The 26,605-nt window shown below is 40.1% G+C and overlaps 1 protein-coding gene across 1 annotated transcript; it reads left to right on the plus strand.

Moving 5' to 3' along the window:
* Nucleotides 1–487: 487 nt before the first annotated feature.
* Nucleotides 488–25,538, plus strand: EFCAB14 (EF-hand calcium binding domain 14). Its single transcript, XM_074961792.1, has 11 exons — nucleotides 488–705; nucleotides 3,221–3,369; nucleotides 7,860–8,005; nucleotides 11,091–11,189; nucleotides 13,903–14,013; nucleotides 15,034–15,135; nucleotides 16,109–16,300; nucleotides 17,383–17,469; nucleotides 19,354–19,462; nucleotides 20,641–20,772; nucleotides 21,617–25,538. The coding sequence occupies exons 1-11, from the start codon at nucleotides 518–520 to the stop codon at nucleotides 21,790–21,792; spliced, it is 1,491 nt and encodes a 496-aa protein (XP_074817893.1). The 5' UTR covers nucleotides 488–517; the 3' UTR covers nucleotides 21,793–25,538.
* The last annotated feature ends 1,067 nt before the right edge of the window (nucleotides 25,539–26,605 follow it).

Raw genomic sequence — 26,605 nt, forward strand, 5'->3', positions numbered from 1 at the left:
CCCTCCCAACAGCTGACGGGCGATACCACTTGGGCCTGCCGGGAGCCGGACTGGAACCGGCCACTTCCCACCCCTACGCGCTCGCGGCCGCACCAGACGGGGCGGCTGGCCCTTTAATGATCCTGCCCCCGCCCCCTTCCGGCCGGGCGGGGCGGGCGCCGCTGGCCAATGGGAGCGGCCCTTACTGGCAGGTGGGGCCGCGCTGGGGCTGAGGGGAGCGGAGCGGCGGCCGCCCCCTTCTCGGCGGCTGAGGGCGCAGCCATGGCCCAGGCGGCGGCGGGGAGGAGGCAGCGGCGGCGCCGAGGCGCGAGGCCCTGAGACCGAACCGCCCGCCCGGGGACCGGCCGGCCGACCCCCGCTGAGACCCGCCCGACGCCCCCGCGGGGGGGGGGGGCGCCTCCTGCGGGCGCGGAGCCGCCCCAAGCTGGAGAGCCGGGGCCCGGCGGCGGTGCTGGGAGTCGGGTACCAGCCCCCGGCGCCCCCCGCCGCCGGGGCCCCGCTGACTCCGCACAAGAGGATGAAGAAGCGCAAGGAGCTCAACGCGCTGATCGGCCTGGCCGGGGACGGCCGCCGGAAGAAGCTGCCCAAGAAGGGGTCGGGCCACCGGCTGCTCCGCACCGAGCCGCCCGCCTCCGACTCCGAGTCCAGCTCCGAGGGCGACGAGGACGAGTTCGGGCCGCCGGGCACCCGCTCCCGCTTCGCCAAGTGAGCCCCGGCCGCTGGGAGCGGGGAGGCTGGGTTGGGGCGGGGTCTGGGAGGCGGAAGCTGGGTTAAATGTAGGGGACGTGGGGAGTGGGGCCCGGGGGAGCTGGGGTGAGGGGAGTGGGGGGCTCTGGGGCGAGCTGGGACTAGAGGGGTGGGGTGGGAGTAGGGGGGAAACTGGGACGGGGGGGATCTGGTTGTATGTTGGAAGGAAGCAGGGGATGAGTTGGAATGTGGTTGGATTAGGGGATTAGTTGGTGTGATAAAGGGGGGCTGAAGGTTATTTTGGATGTTACATATTGGGTGTGGAGGAGGCTTAAGGGGGCTAAGAGCTGGGGGCATAGAATGGATGTAATAGGTGAGAGGATCCAGAGGTACAATTTGGGAGGGGATCAAGGTTATGAGCTACAGTGGGGGTTCTCAAACTGGGGGTTGGGATCCCTCAGGGGATTGTGAGGTTGTTATGCGGGGGGTCTTGAGCTGTCAGCCTCCACCCCAAAGCCCACTTTGCCTCCAGCATTTATAATGGTGTTAAATATATTAAAAAGTGTTTTTAATTTATAAGGGGAGGTTGCACTCAGACACTTGCTATGTGAAAGGGGTCACCAGAACAAAACTTTGAGAATCACTGGGCTACAGTGTAGGATAGGCGTATTGGGGAGCTGGAGGATATAGGACATGGGAGGTGGGAGATGGTTCTGGGCTGTGAGGGTAACTTGGCCTTAGCACCTAGTTTCATCAGGCTCTGACATATGAGGAATAACCCTTGAAGATAAAAAGGGGTCTGTGCGTTCTCTTGATGGCACAATGTTGTTGCCCTATTGAGTTTGTTGTTCCCTGTTTCCCATCTGTCCTACCCCTTACTTGATCCTAGTTACTTCCATCTTTGTTCTACTTACTATCAGTTATTTCAGTTGCTCACTTTCTATCCTTAGTAAACCTGAGTGCTCCGTGAATCCTAGTTTCAACCCCTTCTTCACTTCTCTCTTCTCAAACACAAAATAAGTCTTAATTGTCAGCAGCGTGGTTCCCTCGTGGTTAAGATGGAGACCATTCTTCCTGCATAATTTCTGTTTCCAAAAGGTTAGGCTGCCTCTAATAGCCTTCATCCCATTTTTGCTTTCATGTGTCCATATTATACTGTTTTTGTATCCATGCATAACACATTACCCATGTCTAGCTGACATTATCTGGCTGGTGACATTTCAGATAAAGCTCTCACACAGGCACTGACTGGTCTTTCTAATTTAAATTTACTTCCAAGACTGAGCTGTTCAGTTTTCTAAGTTACTGGTGGTGTTATGTAAGCCTGCCACTGGCTTCTCCCTATTTTTAAAAAACTGCTTATCTTCTTCCTGGAATCTGACACTTCTGCACCCACTGGGCAGATTAGTCACACACCTAGCTATCTGGTTTCTGGATGAATGAATCCCCTTCTGTCAGAAGGGGTTTCTGTCTTCCGTGTTTCTAATGCACCAATCACTGTAGTTGTAGGCACCACTTTTATTTTGTTGATGCTCAGGAAATTAGCTTCAGTTTCTCCTTCTGAGGAAAAAGTTCCTCCATCCTTCCTTGGTTGTCTTCCATCTCAACATCACTGCATGACCCCAGTAGCTAACCTTACAGGATTGTTTACCAGATAGTCTGATGATAGTCTCTTGGTTGCAAATGGATCCTTAACTCTTCTAAAGTAACTCATTTAATGTGTTTTTAGAATCTTTCCTTTTATAAAAGTCAGTAAGGGCAAAACGATCTTCAGAAAGATTTTTCTTTAAATAAATTGTGTGTTGTCCCGTATAAAAGAATTTATCTTCATACAACTAGTAGAAGTAGATCTGAAATAGCTTCTGTATTTTGTAACATGTATGTGGCATATGTTGCATGTTAAATATCCACAGAGGTAAGGAATAGTAATTAGACAGGTTGAATGGTTACCAGTATATGCACATATGGTTTAATTATACTATTAAATTTACAGATGAATTGATGCATAGTGTTGTTGTTATACTAGGTATAGAGGAAATACTTTTGCTGGTAAATAAATTCTGCAGTTAAATATTGAAGATCCTCCAGCAATGACTTAGGCTTTACATCTCAGGATTACAATACTTTTAAAATATCTTTTGTCATATCATAATTGGTCTAGTCCTACCGTTTAAGTCTACATTACTTTCCAAACAAATTTGAATTTTGCATTGTAACTCTATTGTAATAAAGCAGGAAACTCTGGAAACAGAAGCATAACAATTGACAACAGGCATGGAGGAGGAAGCATGTTTTCAGTCTCATAGGGATACATTTTACTATGAATACTGTTGAAATCAGATTTTCACGGTGTCCCACTAATCAACTGTTTATTCCTGGAAATGCATTGCATAGATTCTTCTCCCCAGTGAAGCAAACTTGCTGTTTTGTTAGTGTCAGTTAAGTGAACTTGACTGTAGATCTTCTTACTCTTAGAGTATAGCTGTACATGTCCCATTGCAGATTCATAGTCAATTTTTGATCTTTTGTTCAGGGGAGAATACCTGCGATGCTGCAAGCTCTGTTATCCACTATGTGCTTTTGTCATTCTGGCTGCTTGTGTGGTAGCTTGCGTTGGCTTAGTATGGATGCAGGTTGCCCTCAAGGAAGATCTGGATGCACTAAAGGAAAAATTTCGAACTAGTAAGTATATCAACCTATATATTAAACTGAATAATTTAGCTGTGTTTTACCCTCGCTGTTGGGAGAAGGTAGGCTGTGCGTAATGTAACATACTGTCCTGTGCTTCAGATTGTCACAAGACAAGGTCTAGATAGACAGGGTCAGAGCCTCAGCTGTCTATTTGTTTTTATGGAGATTTGTATATATCTTTCTTAAAAACAAAATGTGAAAATGATTCTCAAAAATACCAGAGGTGTGTGGTCTGTGGACTGTTAAAGATTAACATGATTGCAGGACTGTGTTTTTTTTTTTTTTTTTTTTTTTTTTTAAAGAGCGGGGGGTGGGGAGGCAAGTAGTCTTAAGGGATTTTAACACATCTTTTATTAAAATTAAAGGAAGCTGTGAAAATCCCTTTGGCTGCTTTAAAAAAACTCAACTTCTTTTCATGTCTTTGAATGCTGCCAGTTATGTCCTGCTTTAGTACAACTTTGGCTATTTCTGTGTATCTTTACTTTCATTTGAAATTGCTCACTCCAGGACCCATTTTTCTCATTATTTATCTTCATCTCTTGTTTAAAACTGATAGTCGATAATTCTGAACTTAGAGGAATTTAGGTTTACATGAAGCATTCTGCTTATTAGTATGAGTGTTGCTTTGTTCACTCATACAAGGTTGACACAGTTGCAGCACGATCAAATCACATCCCTGTGCATAGACTTCCCTCAAACAATTAAGCTTGTCCCCCCCCAAAGGGACATTGCTGAAAAATCAGAGTATGAACCCTCACATGAAAAGAAATACAGAACTATCTTGTTACTGTTTATTTGTATTACAGTAGTGCCTCAAGTTCCCAGTCAAGTTCTGAGCCATATTGTACTAGGCGTAATGTACAAAAACAGAGAAGACTGTCCCTTCCTCAAGGAGCTAACAATCTAAATAGACAAGACAGATGAAGATTCGGAGAGAGGAAACATTATTATCCCCATTTGTAGATGGCACAGAGGCTCCCTGGCAGGGTTTGGAATTGAACCCAAATCTCCTGAGTCTCAGTGAAGGGCTGTAATTACAAGACCAGTTTTCCTTTTCGTTCTGTTGGGGTTTATTTTTATTTTAACAGTTTCTCATTGTTATTCCTATTGTATGTTCCTGATGTTGCATTGGGAATACACTCAGTAAACTGCTTCTGATAACCCAAAACACCTCTGCTTTACTTTTGTTATAATTACAGAGAAACACAGATTTTATGGACATGTTCTTATAACATGAACATATCTCTTAATTAGTGTTTTCCTTTTGATTTAAATGGTAGGTGATGTGTTTTTTTTATAATTATGAGCTTGTATGCAAAGTGGACATGGTAGTTTCTGCCATTGATGTCTGAAGCAGCTTTGTGTAAGAAAAAGGATTTCACACTTATGATTTTTTTCAGTATAATACTAAGAAAATTCAAATAGGCTTTTTTTTAAAAAAAAAAAATCTGACAATTTTTCACCAAAGAAACATGGTCAGTGAGGTAATATATTTTATTGAACCAGCTTGTGTTGATGCGAGAGACAAGCTTTCAAGCTACACAGAACTCGTCTTCGGGTCGGGGAAAGGTACTCTGAGCATCACCGCTAAATACAAGGAACCTGTTCCACCTTGTATTTAGCTGTGATGCCTGGAATGCCTTTCCCAGACCCGAAGAATACTTCTGTGTAGCTTGAAAGCTTGTCTCTCACATCAACTCAAGTTGGTTCAATAAAATATATTACCTCTCACCCACCTTGTCTCTAATATCCTGGGACTAACACTATGCCTTTCACTAAGACAGTTTCAGGTCAGTTGTCAATAGCGATGCTTAGAATTTATATAGTACTTAATCTTCAAAGCGTCATACCGGCTTTAAATAGGTCACTTAAACGCATAATAATGAACACATGAAAGTGGGGAAATGAGTCGCATTCATTAATGTGAAAAACTTTTGCAGGGTTTCCTGGAATTATAAGTAGGAGTGGGAGGACAAGCCATCATATTTCAATGTGAGCTCTTAAAGTGAAAAGCATAGAAATGCAAAGGACTCTGTCAGTTTGTTTAGATAAAAACATTTACTTTCTTTCTAAAGCTATTTTATAAATAACTGATTTACGTATAGGAGCTTCTGAATAAAACACTGTTTGGATCCTGAGGAGTCCATACAGATCTATTATAATCCTTGATCAGGACCCAAAATTGTTTTTTCTTTAAACAAGTTATAATTTTTTTTTTAAATAAAAGCTTCTTAAATATTGGTATATTTTTGAGCCCAAAGAGGTAGGCAGTTAAATGTGGGGAAGCAGCCTTTCAGGATGAGGAAAGTGTGGGACTAGAAAACAGAAGTGTCGTGGGGCTGCCACCCTTTAGGGCTTTAAGGAAGCCCAGCACAGCATATAGCGGGGGTGGCCAACCTGTGGCTCCGGAGTCGCATGCGGCTCTTCAGAGGTTAATATGTGGCTTCTTACATAGGCGATGACTCCGAGGCTGGAGCTACAGATGCTGACTTTCCAATGTGCTGTGGGGTGCTCACTGCTCAACCCCCTCCTGTGCCCCAGGTCTTGCCCCCACTCTGCCCCTTCCCCCGAGCCTGCCGTGCCCTCACTCCTCCCCCCTCCCCACCCAGAGCCTCCTGCGCACTGCAAAACAGCTGATTGTGTGGGGAGGGAGGGGGAGGCGCTGATTGGGGGTGCTGCCGGTGGGTGGGAGGCACTTGGGGCTGGAGGGGGGTAGCGGATGGAGGGCTGCTGACATATTACTGTGGCTCTTTGGCAATGTTCATTGGTAAATTCTGGCTCCTTCTCGGGCTCAGGTTGGCCACCCCTGGCATACAGCAATCAAGTACATTTATTTTCCTTGGAGAACCATATAAAGTCAGTGGGAGTTGCTGCTGTTCTTCATTTCCTTTGGGCCCTTTTAAAAATCCCCATCTTAAATTCTAAATAAAAATGTCGCTTTCCTGTAGATCATAAATCCACAGAATTCATTGCACTTTCTTTAAAGGTGTGCTGTTAACTCTTTATTTACAAATTTCTCTTTAGTCAAAGAATTTTCTGTTCGCTAACTTGTTTTACAAGCAGACTTTTAGTGTGTAAGTACATGCATTTTTTTTGTAAACGGAGTTTGCTGTCAGACGCCACCGGTGTGGTGCTCCGCTCTGTTCAATGATAACAATCAGCTGCATGCGTGTGTTCCCTCTGGTGACACAGCAGACCCCAAGAGAACCCCCAGTGACCACAGACTCCAATAAGGTGCGAAGGCACCTGGCCAGGTTTATTGTCAAATGAAGCACAGTAATAGTTTCCAGCAGACTCTAAAGGACATATGACGAATATGTGCCCTCTCACAATGGACTGGCTCAGTCAGTGGCAGGACTCTCCACTGCCTTCTAGGCTGAACAAAGACATCCACTCAGGGATGCATTCTTATACAGAGATACAAACAAGTTGCACATCGCTCCTGACACATTGAGGTACAACCCCTCTACATGTTAGGGTGCTACCTCTCTCCTGGTACATGTTGGTTCGAACAAACAACTCTCTCATCATATTATCCTTTTGACCCTGTCTTTAGGATGGGTCAGCCTGTTCCTCATTATCTCTGTGGAATGTGTTCGTACCGGGATGTTCTGGTGCCATCCTGGCACATGTTCATCCTATTAGTACTTCATACCCTTTAGATATGTGTTTACGTGCAGTTAGCAGCCTTCTTCTTGCCAACTTCTGTGAGCAGGGCCCACCTCTGGCTCATAGCCTAACTTTGCTTTATATTAGCAAAGTCTTGACCATTACTTTAGTTTAGGCCTCTGATATCAAGAGTTTGTCTCAGGGCCTCATCTTACTTACTCTGTTCAGTACTCCAAGTTCCTTCAAGTGATATGAAATCACCCTAATCTCTTTGGAATATTCCTCATAGTCAGCAGTCAGTGTTTGAATTGGGGATTGGGGTTAATTTCATATGTTTTTACTGTGAGAGTACAGTTCTTGGTGGTTCTCATCACTTACTCATTTTACATCTGAAGAAGTGGGGTTTTTACCCACGAAAGCTTATGCTCAAATAAATCTGTTCGTCTTTCAGGTGCCACCGGACTCCTTGTTGTCATTTTGCACAGTTTCTTTATTACATCAGTTATTGTATATGCTCCCAACTATGATGTAATAAGAAAATAGTGCAAAATGATTGGACTACCTGAAGAGATTCTAAAGATTACAGTACCTTCATATTATGGCTATTTCTGACAAAGTGCCAAACATAGTAGACTCTCTCTAATTTTTGGCATCATGTGTTGGATACTGTTGGGCAGGAGCTATCAATTTAAATCAACGCTCTATTTCTGGGTTGATTCTGAATATATGAGGATTATACAATGGAGAATGTTACTTGCAATGTTCCCCCACTACTGTAGATGTCACTGGCTACAACTTGTGTTTTAGCTTGTATAATTTTCACATCTTAGTCTGTTTTGCAGGATTATTCAGTTTTTCATTTCTTTTTTTAGTGGAATCTAATCAAAAAACATCATTCCAAGAGATCCCCAAATTAAATGAAGATCTGCTTGATAAGCAAAAGCACCTTGAGAAAATAGAGACTGGAGACATGGGACTAAATAAAATTTGGATAAATATCACTGAGATCAATAAACAGGTAATAGGAACAAATGTTTAATATTGAAAAATATTTCATGGTCTCTGTGTGTATATAATGTCTTCTGCAGTTTCCACGATATGCTATGCATCCGATGAAGTGAGCTGTAGCTCACGAAAGCTCATGCTCAAATAAACTGGTTAGTCTCTAAGGTGCCACAAGTACTCCTTTTCTTTTTTCTTTTTACGAATACAGACTAACACGGCTGTTACTCTGAAACATTTCATGGGATATTTTCAATGTTTTAAATTTACTCTGTCGTCTTGACTTTACTGTGTGTTTACACTTCGTATGAAAGTAAGAATGAAAATGAACTGTCCTATACTTACAAGCATGCTAGTAATCAGTTCTCTAAAGACTTAATATGAGAAGTTATGTAGATGTAGGTTGAAATTTTCAAAGCTGACTAAGGGATTCAGACACAACTCCCTATAGTTTTCATGGCACATAAATGGCAAAATGCCCTAGTTAGTCAGCTTTGAAAATCGCAACCAGAGCACATTAGTGGATCAAAAATAGTGACTGACTGCCGTTCATCTGGGAGGAAGAGTTTAAAGGAGACAGCCTCAGGTTGACATTGCTTCATCTTTGTGACAGAGATAATTGTGCCATTTGTCCCTAAATACCTGACATGAGGGCAGCCCCAAGTGTGAGGGGGCTGTTGGAAGTGGGAATTAGCATACCTAATTACAGCAGAAGCTGAGGGGGATGAAAGATACCTAAACCACAATCTGTCTCCCGTTTATGGTATTGTAAAGGCAAATAACTCAATACCTCTATTAGTATGTAACATGCTAAAAAAGATGAGTCAGGTTCTCAGCAGGTATAAAATGTAGCTCCATTGAAGTTAATGGCACTAAACTAGGTTAGATTAGCTGAGGATCTGAACCTTTTTGAGTGTTATCTAATTTTAATCATAACTTATTAATTAAAACTGGCAGATAAGAATCTTAGTGAAGATAAAGATACCTTTTGCTGGGAAGATGGAGATTTAGATTCAGTCTGTGAAATTGATTGTTTTCAAAAACAATTTCACGTTGGATAAAGTCATCTCTTTGAGTCAGATTTTTAAAGATATTTAGGTGCCTAAAAATGCAAATAGGTGCCTACTGGGATCTTTAAATTTTAAATATCCACCTAGGCACCTCTCTGCATCCTTAGACACCTAAATACCTTTAAATTTGGCCCTTTGGCACTAATCCCTTCCAAGTTTTCAGTTATTTTATAGCTGGCCACTTCAGGCCAATCTGATAGCCTGACATACAAGGGGTTTACTAATTTCTGTCACGGTCAGCCTACTGCTAAACCAGTATCTATGCCTTTCTGCAGCTTGGGAAACTGCATATATTTTTACAGGAGCAGGCTGAATTTATATGTTTAACAACTGGATTGTCAAATGGAAGAACTTTGTACTTTGTTCACTTCAACTGCAGAGAAGTGTAAACTGCTTTTAAAGTGATGTGTTTAGCAAATGACCACAAATTGCTGATAGTTTTACTTGCTAATTGGCAATTTTGTAACTTGCATGGATCATATGTATAAGCCCATTTGAATGACTTAATCTTTTTAATGAGTCAACTTCTGGTGCATTATTTGTAACTAATTTTTGAGCTAAACTATTTTGCAGAAATTCTTCTACTTTCATAACTTAGTTTTTCAGTGCGTTATATATGTAGCTCCCATTTTATGTAGCTGTTTGAAGCACATGTTAAGGGAGGGACAGACAGGAAAGTTGAGCATTTTGTTGTATCAGATACTGTGAATAAGCACGCTAACCAATAAGGAACTAGATGATAGTTCATTTCCTGCTTTTAAAAGATTATTGCTTAAGTCACTTTGTTCTCTTACAGGAAACTAATTCTATAGCAATGGGCAAATACAAATTGAAAAAATTTGTTGCCAACAAATATATAGGCTTTAGTTCCTGTGATTCTTACAAATACAACAAAATTTTAAACAATGTAAGGAGTAGTACTGATGTTTCATGTAATAGAGCTCTTACATAGGCCAACTTACAGTATTAGTTGTATGTCAGTTGTTCAGTGTAGTATTCTATTTTCTTAATTATTTGACCCCATTACACTATAAACAAAGCTCCTCACAATATTGAAGGTGCTTGTCCTCTCACCACCCCTGTGAAGTAGGGTAGGACTGTTATCCCCATTTTACAGATGGTGAACTGAGGCACAGACTGAGTGACAAGCCCAAGGTCACACAAAGTCTGTGACAGAGCTGGAATTGAACCTGGGATTCCCAAATCCAGGCTGGCATGCCAACCACTGGGCCATTCTTTTCTAGCTCTTTTTCAGGTGACTGTGAAGTTCAATAAAGTACTTACAATATTATCAAGGTACAGTGTCATATTTGAGAGTTCACTGAATAGTGAAAGTGCAAAAATATCCAGTTTGGACATTTCTGTTAAGGCTTTGCATTTAAAAAGTTTCTATTAATAAAAAGGCATTAAGATTCTTTCCTTTTTCAGGTGGCAGTGATATGAATAAAATAACACAGTAGAGAAGATATTACTTTATAGGTCCTATTTTCAGGCACTTGTATCTCATCCAGACGATCAGTCTCTTATGCTAGTTCTCAGTCCTGATTATTATAACTTAACCAGATGTTAGTACCACAAAAATGATTTTCCGTGTCTGTCTTATACACAAGATTTAATATGAAGGAGAAGATAGATATTCTGAATAGTAAAGGAGGGTAGCAATCTGTCCAAACAAAAGCAGTCTAAAGAGTGAAATTAACCTGTACACCACAAATTCTCTTTTGCAAATTCTAAGGTTTGTGGTCAGGGTTTTCCTGTGACTTGCAGGGCCCAAGCTGATTAAATTCTTGCTTTTTGTTTTATGAGAAGGCATTAATAGTGTTAGAAACATCAGCCATCCCACATCTTCGTGGTGGTGAAGACTGGTTGGGCTATGGATTCTGTGCACTTCCAAGAAAAACACATGGCCTTAAGCAGTTGCTTGTGTTGAATGTCAGTTATAAATTAAAGTAACAGTCAGTAGGGGTGGGGGAAGATTGAAATAAAGAACTTTGATGTGTTTACTAATTCTAAATACTTTTCTCTGTTTAGATATTGTTTTTGACATCAGCAGTAAATCACCTCAAAGCCAACATCAAGTCTGCTTCTGATTTGATTACTCTTCCTGTTACTGTAGAGGAACTTCAGAAGGTAAGTATTCTAAATATGGCTTTTGGTGAACATCACACTAACTCTAAACCATAGCTGATTGCAGAAACATTTGGAAACTAGTCAAACGGCAGTAACTACCAGAGTCTCTCAAAGATCATATGCCTCTATGAAACACTGTTAGCTTGTGTTTATTTCAGTGGAGCACCTTCACTGTCATGCTCAGTGATCCTTACTTAAGGCAAGCTAGAATATGATAGAGAATTCTCTAGACACATTTTAATTGGTAAAATGAGAAATATCTCTCATGAAATGGGTACACCTTTATGTTGGTTTTATACGTATATTACCATTTGCGTTGGTAATCTTCCTCCATTCACATGTACATGAAAGGCTTGGCTTTGTTTTATAACCCTTACAACCCTAAATCAATATTTATTTAGCTTTCTTGGGTCGGAAATGGAAACATATCATTTTTTGGAAAACCTTCTTAAACTTCAACAGTAATGTAATTCTCTGTATGGTTTATTTTTATATTAACATGTAGACGTGCAGAAACTGTGTCATTTATCCAATAGACTGAAGTGACGGTAGGAAAGCCCTCAGGGTATTGTGTTTTCAGTATATGCATAGTGAAATTCATTATGAAGTGGTCAGTGTACACATGCTAACCAGAATTTCCAAGTTACATATCTGCCATTTTATGTTAATGGTTTTCATAAAGCTATTAGCTGACAAAATTTAAATTGATTAGTAAAAGTGTCTTTGAAATTAGTTTTGCCTTCTGTATTTCAGCTACTTTTTATTTTAAATTTGCACTGTTTTAAACTCTTTTAAAAGTAACAAATACACACCCCTCTTGTGGTCAGAGTTCTTGTAGAGCAGGGCTCCACATGTAGAGAATATTTCCAGGCAATTGATAACCTCTTGAAAGACTAGCTAGATGGAAACAAGTGTAACTGTACGTGGACTTCTGTTAACTGTTATAGGGGTGGTTTCTGTGGCTCACGCCTTAGCTGAACTTTCTTTCAAAAAGAGGAGCTGGCTTGTTCCCTGGGTTAAGGAAGTGGTTGCCTAAACTTTCCTAAGGTCCACATTAGCAGTTTTGTTGGAAGCAAATATTTATATTAAGGGAATACCTGAAGGCTACAGATGGGCTGGATCCCCATCATGATGACAGTATCTAAGTGGAAGTCTTACAGTCTACAGACACAGAGTAAAGGGTTGGAGATGGGGATATAACAAACAAACAAACAAATCAATATAATGAAGAATTGGCACAGTGTGGTTGGTTACAATGTAGGGGTTTTGTTTTTTATTTGAAGCTAGAGATGGGTGTAGGGTTTGGGGAAGAGGAGAGTATTTATAGCTAGTCACCTGTTTTGACATGATCAGGAGACTCCGTTTTGTAGGCCTTATATCAGTGGTAAGTCTTAAAGTAATTTTCCAGGAGCGCAAGGGCTGCACCTAGTTTGCACAAAACAGAAGATTGCAGTGTCCCCAGATTCCCCATCGCTGCCACCACCGACTTTAATATAGAACTGTGGTCTCTAGGGCTTCAGGTTTCAGCATGCAATGCTCCGTTTTGAGCTGAATGATAGGGCTGCATTTCCTGCTGGAACAAGTCATGCTTGGCCACATCTCACTAAAGTTGAAGGCCCAGCTGACAGTATGACAGAACTTTGGGAGCTGAACTAGGTTCACGAAGGGCACTATTTCCAACCCTAAGCTAAGGTATTAGAAATAGTGGCATCCATTTTCACTCTTCTCCCAGATATCCTCTTGCTTGCAGTCTTACGTTTGGTAAGTACAGTGTAAAGTTGGAATCCTGCCAGGAAGTACATTATGCCTTAACTTCATTTAAAAAAAAGTGCTTGAAAAACACTATAGGGAGTTAAATAAAATTGTTTAACTAGTTTTTAGGTTTGACAACTAAAAAAGTGGTGAAATTCTAACCTTTAAGCTTGGTGTCCTTCACTCCTCACTGTGTGTACATTGCAGCACATTAGATCACTCAAGAGATTGCTGCAGTGCGTAGGTGGTAGCATGGTTTTTTGAATGCTCTTGTGGAAAAGAAGCATATGTGGAGCTTCTTAATTTTTGTATTTGGGTGTTGCCTTGTTTGCTAGGGAAACTGCTGCTACCCCCTGAATTGTATTTAAGAATATTTTTAAGCCTCCTGTTCCATTGCAGTTTAATGTCTCTGAAAGCAATGGGGAGGCTTTTTTATACTGTTAAACAAGCCTGAAGAATTCCTTTACTGTATCAGAGTTCCCCCTGCAGAAGGGCAACGGGTTGAGGGTAAGTGGTGAGGGCACTGTTGCCGCAGTAGGACACTCTTCCATAAGAGTGGAGAGGATGTATGCTGTGTGCTTGTGTTGGGATTTACAAGAGGAGAAAATGGTCAGGTTCATCTAAGTACGGCTTAACAGCCGAGAAATACTTAGATTGCTGCAGGAGGAGCATGCCCCTATAGATCCCCTTAAGTCACCCACATGAAAAATGGAAGAATACATGTGGATGGAGGTTATATTAATCTTCTTTGTTTGCATCAAAACATTTTGAGCAAAGACTAAGGATAATATGGCTATTATATTCTGTAAATGCAAATCTGAATCCTCCAGTTCATCACATAGGTTTCTCGCAATCTAGCTGCCTGGCATTTCATTAACAAAACATTGTTTTGCAAGTTGGTCTTTCAGGTTCTGCAGCTGAGCACAGCTGAAATTTATTAAGTTGCTATTTCTGTTTTCAGAGCGTAGCTACTATAGGTAGCACTCTAACCAGTGTTGCTCATGATGTTGAGGCTATGCAGGCGGCGATTGAAGAACGCAAGAAAACCACAGAGAGGCTCCAAAATGATTTGGTAAGGACAGTACTAATTTAACAGAGTTAAATATTAGCTACATAATCTATGTAAAGCTTAATGTGAACTCTGCCAAGTGCTGTGTAACTTGAAAAATAATAATTAAAGATCTCTGCAAGATGCTGGCTAGTATAATAATATAATAGCTAATAGTCTTCATGTGGCATCCATTGTACAGTAATGAGAGCATATTTTCTTGAGGCCAGAATCTCTGGTTCCCTCCATAGGTTTGCAAGACCAGAAATACTGGTTGCCCACTGTGTAGGTGTGGCATCTCCGGAGGGCTTTACACCACCTACGTGCCGCAAAGTACAACTTACTGTGGCTCCCAGCACAACAACTTGAGAGCAGTTGGGATTGTGGTTGTGCTAGGAGTATGCTGGGGTGAACAAGTCTCTGGCCCAAATCAAGGTGCATACGTAGGAAATATAGGTTCACTATTACCAGCTGAAACTCTCAAATAACTGAACCTTTTTACTTTTAAACGTTCAGTCGTCCTGCCACACTGGGAATGGACGTTTGTAAACTAACGTCTGCTGCTGCAGGAAACACTTCAAGAACACCATAATGCCAATCGATTTGTTCACTTCTACTAATCCGATTTTTCTTTATAGCAGGGTTAACTCTCTAACACTGACAACCAGGGATTCTTTGTGCTATGTATTGGAAAATCGTTGGTGCTGATTCTAAGAAACTATGCAGTTCATTCTTAATTTGTGTTAACTGAAATGTGTATTACGTGCATGTGTACTTTGAATGCTGCATGTGATGGGGAAAATGGCTAATGTGTGGCCACTATTTTGGTGAAACGAATGTCTGGACCCTACCTATTTAATAGAACAGAAATCGTACACTGTGCCTTCTACTCGCATACTTAAAATATTCCATGCACAACCAACCTATGGTTCAAAATGTGTAATTCTTGCAGATATTTTACTAAATATGTGAAGTTATGTCTACAGTCTTGTTTCATAGATGTAACAAAATATTTATTAATGTAACTTCTGCTTCTTTTGTTAGAATGAATACATTAAAGAAAATGGAGAAAAACAGATATCTTCACTTTCCGCAACTGTCAGTCCGAGAATTAGCAATGGAAATCAGACTGAGAATTTTAAACAGGTATTTCTTGCTTTTCCATTAAATACCAGCAGTATTGCAATGGGTAAAAGTACAATTAATATTTCCCTTAGGCCCTTCAATATTGTAGTATGATACTATGAAGTATGTTTGTGTCAAGGCTGAACTTGAATAGAGTCCACATAAGCCAAATACAATATTGTAATGATATTCCTGTAATGTTTTTCCATAGTAATGTTTCTGCATGTAACTCTAGATGGATCTTTACAGTGCCTCCTTAAGTGACATTTTTCATAGCTTTACTAGGAGTACAGTGTAAGTGAGTGCACTGCAAAGGCTTGGTAACTGGTGGTTGAACAAGTTAAGGGTGTATCTTGTAGTAGAAGTGCAACTAATGAGTTAAGGACTTGAAATAGAACCTGGCTTTAGTGTAAGGTACTTGCCTGTCAGCTTGAGCAAGAGAGGGAGTGGCAGGTGATGAGTCATTCTGAAGGTGGTAAAGTACAGAAACAGCTTCAGAAAAATGAGTGCATGGGACATATGACTAGACGGAAATAACCTTGGGATGGGAGTGAAACCAGTGTTTGTGTTTTTAATACAAACCGTGTCCACTTCAGAAGTAAACCTTGTATGAACAATGCCTAGTGCTGAAGCTTTTTGTCTAATACAGTAATTGGTATTGTGCTTAAGGTAATTTGCATTGAAAAATTAGGTTAATGCACACTTCAGTTAACTGCATGGCACCTGTTGTAATCAGAGTATTCATTGGCAGCAATGAGTTTTAGCACTAGGAAATCCCATTTTCAAACAGCAAAGGCTAAAGTGACTCACTCTGTTCTTCCTCACTGTTAGGCAGTTCCAAATACACAGTAATTTGTGTGGCTCTGAGGCCCTTTGGAGACGGATACTTGGTTGAACTGGGCCCATTCACTGTTTCATTAACTAAAATAATGCTGTGGCAGTGTTTCCAAACAATCATAGTAGAATAACACAACTTGCTCTCTTTTTATTTCAGGATAACCAGTTCCTGCATGCCACGGTAGAAGAGATAAATGCTTCCTTAGTGGCGTACCAAAAGCTCAATGATCTAAAGCTTCTAAGTATGGATACAACAATCAGTAATATAACTCGAAGGGTTACGTGGTTAGAAAACTCTGTGGTTGCTGTGAATACATTGGAAAACAGAGAGAATTTGTCCACTACTGTGGTAAGTGCTCAGTGACCATGGGTGCCTGCTTGCCTTGTAGGGTACTTGAGTGGCTGAGGGTGCTTCCTGTGCAGCAGTCCCAGTCTGCAAGAGACTAGGGAGGCCTTTCACTACACTGGGGATGGACTAACCCAGTGGTGCTCAAAGTGTGGGTTGGGACCCCAAAGTGGGTCACAGCCCCATTTTAATGGGGTTGCCAGGGTTGGTGCTAGAATTGCTTGTGCTCGTGGCTGAAGCCGAATCCCCTGGGTGGTGGGGCTTGGGTTACAGCCCCCCTGCCTGGAGCTGAAGACCTCTGGCTTCGGCCCCACCCCCCGGTGGTGGGGTTCAGGCTCATGCGTTAGTCCCCCTTTCCGGGATCCTGTCGTAATTTTTGTTGCCAGAAGGGGTCGCGGTGCAATGAAGTTTGAGAACCACTGGCTAACTTAAAGGAAATGTGTCAAGCTGATGTTTTGAGAGGCTTAATATTTGATTTTAAAGGAAGTTGGCAGTGTCGGCTGCTGTTCAGGTATCCTAAGTGGCAACCTTAAGAATGTTTGTGTGCTGAAACCGACACAGTTCTTCCACCAGCCCATTAAGAATCTAGGCCAATCCCTGAATGCTCCTACCTAGTACTGCCTCTGTGATAGGGTTTTCTAAGTGTATGCTATATAGTAAGGGTATGCTGATGCTACAGTGTGTAGGAATTTAACTGTATAAGTCTCATTAACATTAAGTCATGCAGATAAATTTCTGGGCTGAAATTAAATTCTAGGACTGCATAAGGTAAGATTCCCAATGCCATATTTGAAATTTGCATTTAAATACACTACTTAATCCCATCTTGATCTGCAGGGTCTTGGTTGTTGATTGGAAAGTAGAAAGTGTGGCCAAGTCCATGCAGGAGATCCTGCAGAAATATGTTTCACATAGTGTGGTAACCAGAATTAACCTCTTAATATTAGTGTGGTTCTGGTGTATATTTGTTGTAAGTTTGATTCTGTTTTACTGCTACATGCATGCCCAGTTTGAAGGAAGCAAACTTAATTTCAGAAAACTTTAAGCAAATGTCTAAGTTCTAATATTCTCACCTTTTTCTTCAGGTGGGTAATACAACTACCTCCCCAAAAGTGGAAAGTCAAGATCAACTAGAGAATGAAACTGGTGCAGAAAAAGCACAGAATGCAAAGGTAAGCAGAGGAAAGTAAAATCAGTGTTGATTAGGAGATCATGCCATTAGTCATTTTAAGTCACATTTATTTAGATCACTCTGATACTAATACATATTTTCAAAGACAATGAGGTAGCAAAGTAACTTTCCCACAACATTGTGTGTGTGTGGGAAATGAGTTAAGATCCTGCCATCTTGAAATCTGTAGAAGCAGGATGCACATGAGTAAAAGCTGCAGGATCCAGGCTCCCAGTAACTACATCTCCCTCTGTAACTTGCCAAGATAGCTGCATTCAACAGCAATATTGCAACTGAAGGAGCATTGAGGGAGACTCTGAGGGGCCAGGGGCTGGGTCATCTTGGCAGATAGCCCTTGGCACATCAGCTGCTTACTAAGAGAGATCAGGACACTCATGGCATGTTTTGTGGTTCAGTGAAAGCCTTCCCCCTCAAGTAACAAACTCTAAAGACTAACTGAGCGCATCTCTAATAGACAAACAAAAGACCACCCTGATTAAGTAACAGCAGCTGAATTGTTGTGGGTGGGAGTTTATTCCTTTATATTCAGTATATAAATAGTGTTGGAGCGGTAGTTGGACGCATAAGAAATGCTTGTGCACTGGTTTAAAAAAACAACCTGTGATCATCCGAGTGATACTTGCTGAAGATCAAATACCTTCAGTAACCCTGTTTTTGTAACTCTTATGTAATCTTGATTTACATGTTCAGTCTGTGAACTAAGGGCCAGAGAATGGATAGATTGAGCAAAAAGTTTGAAAGGGACAGTGTGATAAAACTTAACTTAGATACTCTTAAAAGGTATCAGAGTAACAGCCATGTTAAGTCTGTATTCGCAAAAAGAAAAGGAGTACTTGTGGCACCTTAGAGACTAACCAATTTATTTGAGCATAAGCTTTCGTGAGCTACAGCTCACTTCGTCGGATGCATAAAGTGGAAAATACAGTGAGGATGTTTTTATACACACAGACCATGAAAAAATGGGTGTTTATCACTTAAAAGGTTTTCTCTCCCCCCACCCCACTCTCCTGCTGGTAATAGCTTATCTAAAGTGATCTCTCTCCTTACAATGTGTATGATAATCAAGGTGGGCCATTTCCAGCACAAATCCAGGGTTTAACAAGATCGTCTGAGGAAACAGTGGGGGGGGAGGGGGAAAGGAAAAAGCAAGGGGAAATACTCTTAAAAGGAATTCAGATGGATGAAATAATTCCTAAGATGTCCTAAGAGTCAGTGAGTTGACATAACTTATAAACAAGACCCCAAGTTCAACTGCATGTGGTGGCTGGGTTTTAGTACATGGCTTAAATCCTATGTTCACTATGAGAATTAGCAAAATAGATCCCATGTGTGACAAACAAGCTCTGTATAAAGGTCTGGATATTTTCAGTTCATTTGACGGGGATTTAGTAACTTATAACTCCTGCATCCCACCACGGCCATCATTGTTGCACAAAGACTTAAAAAATAAGCAGTTGAAACAATGCTGTGCAGCTCTACTAAGATGTCAGAAGCTTACCCCACATTACGTTGGGAAAATATAGTAAATGAAGGCTTTAGTCAACATACTGGACACCTTACATTTAGATACAAAATAGTGGTAAATAAGGCATGGAAAATTTTTGTTTAGAAACAAATAATGCAAAAAAAAAAATGTTTTTGCCTGTTTTAGATTCAAGTTCTGGTATTAGAGACTAATGCATTGCACAGGAGTGAACTGATGGGATATAGTTCCCTGAAGATTTTTTTTTCACCTTCTTAATCAACTGAAGTATGTAGGCCAACAGTTGTAAAGTGAATTCTCTTTACCTGCTGTGCTGTACCTGGTTTAAAAAAAAAAAAAAAAGGTTGTTTTTAAGAAATATTTTCCTGTTGCTTTGTGCAGAAAATAGAAAATGTAGATCATCAGGTATCAAAACTAAGAGAGAAGCTTCAACTGATCAATGCTCTCACAAGCAAGCCAGAAAACGAAAGATCTGAGGCATCAAAAAAAGGTGGGAATATTATGTAGTAATGTCACATAAATTTGAAGGATCATTCTATAATTCAGAGAATAAGTAACAAAGGTGAATAATTAATATTAAGATCTTGGTCAAGGAACATGAGTAGTCTTTAAAATAGAAAGAAATTGATGGTACTAAAACGGAGAACTCTTGCTTAGAGTTCAAAATATAACGTATAGAAATTAAGTGAGGTTTCCCATGGTGCTTAGAAGGACCCCTTAACTTATGCTGTGCAGCATTTCCATTTATGTAGATAAATATGTAGAAGCAATACAGGCATGGAATGAAATGTTTGTCATCAGGGTCTGTTAAACTATCACATAGTCACTTTATCATTTTAATACTAATTGGTGCTCAGTAGCCAAATTAAGTACTGCTTTTTCAATAAATTAGTGCTTCTAAAAATGTAGCATAATGCCAGCAAGAGTTACAGCTCTACCACTGCACCTCGGTTCCGAACTTCAGTATCTCTGTTATTCCAGTCCTAAGTAATACCAAACATGTGCATCAAATGGCCACTCTTTACTGTAGTAGAAACTTGCTAATTCGCATCTGGCTAATTGCTAAACTTGACAGTTCCTTCCAAAAAAAGGCTCTCGCCTCACTTACTGGGAAAGAGATAAGAGCGATAGTGAGACCTGTGTAGGTAATGCCATGCCAAATCAGACCAATGGCCGTTCTCCAAAAAATTTAGCACCAGGTGATCTAGAGGAAGGTGCAAGAAACCCTGGAGTGGACAATTACAGTATCTAGCCATTAGGAAATTTTGTTCTTTAACCCCCTCAGCTACAGAGCTGCATATGCCCTGAAGTGCACTCATACTGCAAGTGTGGGTTCTTTTCACAAAATGTACTAATGTACACTTCCTAGTATAGCATGGAATACTAAACCACATAACTGTCTTACAAAACATACTTCGGTGATATGTCCTATAGGATGGCTTATTTGCTTACTTGCTGTTTCTCCAAGTTAGATCTCTAGTGGGTCTCCCTACTACTAGTGAGATATAGCAAAATCTTGCTACATGTTGGAAGTAGCAAACCACCCCATAGTATGCTTGAACCTAGTTTTTGTAAGGCAAAAAGTCTTTGTACCACTGGTCTGTCTTGTCCCTGTTGATTTTAATTGTGTTAAAATTGATAGAAGTTATTTTACATTTGTTTTAACAGGTGGAAAAATGCAGACTGCTACGTCAAAGCCTACAAATCTTCCAAAACTTTTATCGAGAACGGTTGGAGGCAACATGGAGAGAAATGGACACCCAAGACGCTTGTCGTTACCAGGAATTGCCACCATAGAAGGTACATCTCTGTTTGCCTTTGATTTTCATAAACACGTCCTATAAGTGCAGACTAACAGACCATGAATAGTTGTGGTATAACATAGCTGAGGCAGAATATGGGACGGTAGTTCTGGAAATGGAACATATAGAAAGTATGTTGACAAGTCCAACAGAAGGAAGGATGGATGGAAGAAGATGGGCTTTAGTGATTTGGAGAAGGGGCATTTGCATGAAATTGGGAGACTGTTTTGAGTGTAATGTGTATTATGAAAGATACATAAATCAGGGTGGGAGAGAAGGGATAAAAGGAGTGGGAAGGTGTCAAGGGCGCAGGATATAGCTGTAAGATGGAGCAAACTGGTATCTGGATAGAGCTATTTCAACTCTTAAGTTGTCAAATATAATGTTTTAGCTTCAAAAAATGTGTAGAGAATAATAGAAATGCTTGTCCATCCATATGATCTACATAACAAGTATAGAAACTTTTTAGTTGAAAGGCTTCTGTCATGGAAGGTAAACTAAGTCTGTATATTTTTATCAATATTTGGTTGGGGGAATGGGTTTTTAGATATCATTAGAAATAGCGATTAAATGCTTTTGTGTTCAGATTCACTAAGTGGATTCCAACTAAATAAAATCTACACACCTTCAGCAGAGCTTACACTTGCTTTTGAATTCTCATGGTTACTGGCTTATGCTTTGTGTTTGACCTAGTATATGTATACAAAGAACATCTTATAAAGCCTTATGTAGCTTTCCAGGCTTGTAAGGGACCATATAATGTTATAGTACAAGTTATGCTCCTTTTTTACTACATCGTGTAATTAAAGTGCTTGCTCCTTAAAACTTTGTCCTTTTTGCAGATCTTCAGGATTTGTTTGAAAAGACAGATCAAGGCATTGATGGAAAGCTATCCTATGAAGATCTCCAAACTCTGGTTGGCTTGGCAATACAAGAGCCACAGAGCTTTAAGGAATTTGATACAGACGGGGATGAAAAATACTCATTACCAGAACTGAGATTAGCTTTAGGTGTATAGCATACATATTTAGCAATGCAGTATTGATGAACTTTACTGTAGCTACTGAAAACTGCAAAAGCTACGTCTGCACTTTGCCCAGCATTCTTCAAATCTTTGGAGCCAACTTTATGTACATGTTGCCACCTTTTTAATTTGCATTCTTTGGATATATTTAAAGATTTTTAAAGGGTTTTATGTATGGCATAATGTTAGGAAGTTCCTTCAAAATTCCAGGAAGATCATAAACTCAAACTACATTAGGAATAGTCAGCCAACATTTTCTTTCCCTTTAAGGGGCATTCTTGTGTTTAAATTGGAACATGTGTACATATAGACAAACCCATGTTTTATATTTCACATAAATTTGCCTTAAATTAGAGAGTTGCACTTTATATAGAGCCAGAAGAAATCTGTCTTTTAAAGGTAGGCCTTTTCTTCGTGTAAATATTTGAAATTGAATAAATTATGCATATTTTGGGGAGAAGGGGTGTTTTCAGGGTTGCGTTGATAACCACGCTGGTTTGTAAAACATAAAAATGCAGGATAGTCTGGAGGCAGAGGGTATTTCAGTTTCCACTTGGATTTTAAATTGCCAGTGCATCCAGGGATGGTGTTTGAGTTCAGACTGAGGCAGATGCAAGGCATGATTTCTCATGCCATCCTACAGAGGGCTTTCATTTTAAGAGGCAAGGAGTGAGAAACTTATTGTTTCTTTTTACATCATGAGCCCATCCGAATAATGACATGATTGGGACTAGGTAAACTAGCAGCTTATGACCCAGTTCAGTGTTTCCTTTTAACTTTGTTGCATCCAGAGTTATAATTTGTGGGAGGAGGATGGCTGTAAGGGGGGGAAACTATTGGAACATTTTAATTGACTCTTAGAGTTTAAAGCAACCTTGTCCCCTGAAGCTGCTGCCGGCTGCCATCATGACAAGATAACTTGCAACCCTACCCTCCATGTACTTGGCAAGCTTACAAGTGCGATAATGGTCTCCCTGACTGATCGTGGGTGTTTATTTTTAACAGGGCTTCTGATGCTCCCAGTTTCTTCCTTCTAATATTTTTTCATGTTGTTAGTCTATCCATGACCACGAGCAGTTTGTTTCTAAACAAGCCTCTTTGTGCTGCAGTGTCACCAACAGGATGGGAAAGCCTACAATAAAGAGAACTTGGATGCAGTTTCCTTGCTGCATGAATGTTCACAGTTCTTAGGCTCTTAGACGACTGTATATTCTTCTCATTCAAACAGGGACAAAAGGCAGGTGCGGGGTAAGATTGTGCTACATATAATTTTTTTTATTGATGAGTGCAATATAAATTTTCTTCACTATAGGTATTGCTTTGACCTTGAAACCAATATCCACACTCAGAGAAGAACATACTAATATGTTCATACTATAAATCTAAACTTGAAGACTGCAATATCCAGAAACTTTCTCTGGACCATACAGAAAGGCTTTTGCAAAATGTAGTATCCCGCAGGCCAGATCAGGGACAAATTAGACTTTATACAAATCATTTCATTGGCCACAAGCAAAATTCATAGCTCATTTTTTGTGGTCATTTGAATATTGATTTAGTGGACTGTGAAATACACTGATGGTCTATCGATATGGGCTATCTGGAAGTCTGTTCATAGTTAATTTTATGTGACTTTGAATGGGATGTTTATAATTTTTACAAGGAAATATTCTCTGGAAGTATTCAAATCAGTGAAAGGTTTAGCAAAATGGAACCCTTTCCTAGGTTATCTAGTCTGTTTCACCATCACTCTTCTGTCCTGTTTTGGGCATGTTTACTTTGCTCAACAGGGAGATGCTTTCATTGATGTGAAGTTTTGAAATGCAGTATAACCTGGCTTCTCTAAGGCAAGTAGAAGTCAACACTCGCTTCTTCTGACCAGTTTCCACACCCCTTTTATACACTTCTGTATAAATCCCTTAACCAAATAAAAATTCTAGCAATAAAAAATAACCATTCTGGTATTTTATTTGTACATTGTGTATCATAGCTGTATGCCAGAATTTGCACGGTATTTTTGCAAGGTTTATTTGTATGAAACAAAACTTCGGTAAAAGGTAAAACTTAGAATTGTCTATAATCGCAACTTTAAATGTTTTCCCTTGTTGCAGTTTGTTTTAATTTTGCAGGGTTCTTCTATGGTAATGAAAAAACTTACTCAAACAAAACTCTCTGGAAAGAGTGCATGCATCTCTGATCTCTAGTATTTTTATGTCCTGTATATGGCAGTGGCACTGAATTGATCAATTATTGAGGCACTAAGACATGAGACCATTTTATAGTGCTGGTTAACCTTGGTTATTATGCATCTTGGATACATATTGCCATCTCTAAGGTCATTAATTGGCCTTGCCACAAGGTTTGCAGCCTTACTATGATTGTGGAGTGGACATGTACAAGAAATTTAACAAACTAGGGTCATTTAAAAGTACAGTGAATTATTGTTTGTTGCTGACTAGTTCTTTTTCCATTTAATTTTGGCCCGCAGGCAGCCATCCTAATTTCAAAGTATTGATCAGCATTCAAATGCTCAAGACTTGTACTGCTTCTCAGTTGCCACTGATGTTATCAATCCATGTGCTGGCCTAGATTGTTAGGTAAGGCACCAGCAGGCTTTTGCTGATAGTCCAAAGCCCTTATCTACACTAGTGTTGACTGGTCAGTGGTAGCGGCAGGTCTGTTAAACACTTGCCTAGATTTGCTCTCAGGAGGGTGAGATGACTGGTGGCTGGTCTACATTTGCACCACCTGGCACTAGTGGGAAATCAAGCCAAAAAGTCTAACAGTCTAATCGAGCCGCAGTTGGTGAGACTTTTTAAATCATGTTCTGTCAGCCATGGGACTTAATGCTTCCCCCCACAACCAGAACAGCTCTTCCAAAATGAAACAGTGGGATAGTTCATGGAAGATACATGGATCCTAAATTCTAGTCTTTCACTGCGGTTAACTCCATGGATTCCAGTGTAGTTACTCTTTACTTACCCTAGAAAGGCTCAACCATGGTCACTAGGATGCGGTACTTAAAGGGAGATGCTGCCACAGAAGTACCAGTGAAACTTTATTAGACATTGGCTAGTGGAAGCCCAAGCAGGAAAGGGTTAAGTCTGAGAAGCAGAGGTGGGTTTAAGGAGATGGGTTTACTTTGGGAGAGCGGATGGAGAAAAGGACTTGACAGAGGTCTTGGCAGCAGTGGAAGTTTGAAAAAGGTTGCTTCTAAGCATTGGGAAAGGGACAGGAGAGAAGGTACATCACTTTATTAAATGGGCTTTTAAAATCATTGACTTTCAATGCTCTTAACTTAATGATGTAGACTCCTGTTTGAGAATACCTACGTGAGAGAAACCTCTGGATGCTCCTGTTAAACTAGTACTAAAGCATTGCACTGGTGTAGCCGATTGCTGTCCAGGATTCTTAAACACCCATTTTATAACCTATCCTAGAATTGTAAATAATTACCAAGTTGTTTTGCAGTGATTTTTTTTGTAGTTTTGTTTCCATATATGTTATGTTCTTGCCTGCTAACTTGTTTTTAAACTTAGATTTACTAAACTCAGATTTTTAGACTCAACAGTGTATAAGGACCATTTTGTTAATTTTAGTTTACTTGACCTTTCCTGTACAATAAGTGAAATGTTGGATTTTATTTCAATAAAGTTGGACCTATTTTGGAAATGTACAGAAGCTTTTTTAGAGCTGTATATGGAGTAAATTAAAGCTGATTTTAGTTAGCGTTCTGCACATGTCATCATGTAACATAACTGTTTAATTTATCTAAATAAAATATTTCATTTTTGTAGTGTGTACTTGAGTAAATCATTTGTGGAATAAACAATACTAGTGATAAGCAGATAAAATTTAAAAAAAAACCCGTGAGAAGACATTGCAAATTGAGATTAGCTTCACTTTCCCTCATGTTTCAAATGTTCAACTTCAGCACATGGGTACTGATGAAACCTTTTTATTTCGTTCAGGTTCTTATCCCACCCTTCTTGCCATAGTATCAGAGTATCATAGTACCTTCCAGAAGTGCATTAAGCAATGTGACGGACACATTTATTATGTGTAATTTTTTCCTCTGTGGGGAAAATTGTGATTTTAATTAGTTTTTATCTGCTGTGTGTGCTATTGAAGGCAAGAACAAAGAAATGCTTTATACTTGGAAAGTGATGATGTTTGAGGCAATTCTTTCATCCGTGTCTTCCATGATTGGGATAAAAAGGAGTTATGAATACTTTAAAAAAAAATATGGACAAGTTTCTCTGGATAAAATTAAGCGTTGTCCTTTCGGCTTTTAAACTAGAGGGGGCTGGAAAAAAGCGTGCTTTTGTTTTTTAAAGGGGCATCTCAGACTTCTAAAACATTCAGGAAATTACCCAAAAGGTATGTGGGGAAAATTCTGCTCCAATCTAACATTAACCATGCATATTTTGATGGGCAAACTAATGTCCCAGCCTAAGTTGAAGGAGTTTGAATATCAAGGATTGAACTCCTGGCTGTATTAAAAGTCAATGTCAAAACTCCCTTTGACTTCACTGGAGCCAGGATTTCACCCCTGGTTTATAATGGAACCATGGTTATAACCTTAATTATGAAGAAATTTTCTCCATAATTAAACTAGCAACACAAAACAAGGCTCTAGCATGGATTGCCACTCTTATTTGGGGTGAAAGGATGAAAAACGCCAAACCTGTGTGGCTGAATACTTTTTAATTAAACCTCAAGAAAAGGGGGGTGGGGAAGGTGTCTGCAGCTCAGTTAATTGGTGGGTTAAGCTCTGTTGCTTATTTTGATACAGTGCTTTGGTCAG

Source organism: Natator depressus, chromosome 8 (assembly GCF_965152275.1).
Source record: "Natator depressus isolate rNatDep1 chromosome 8, rNatDep2.hap1, whole genome shotgun sequence".
Lineage (NCBI taxonomy): Eukaryota > Metazoa > Chordata > Testudines > Cheloniidae > Natator > Natator depressus.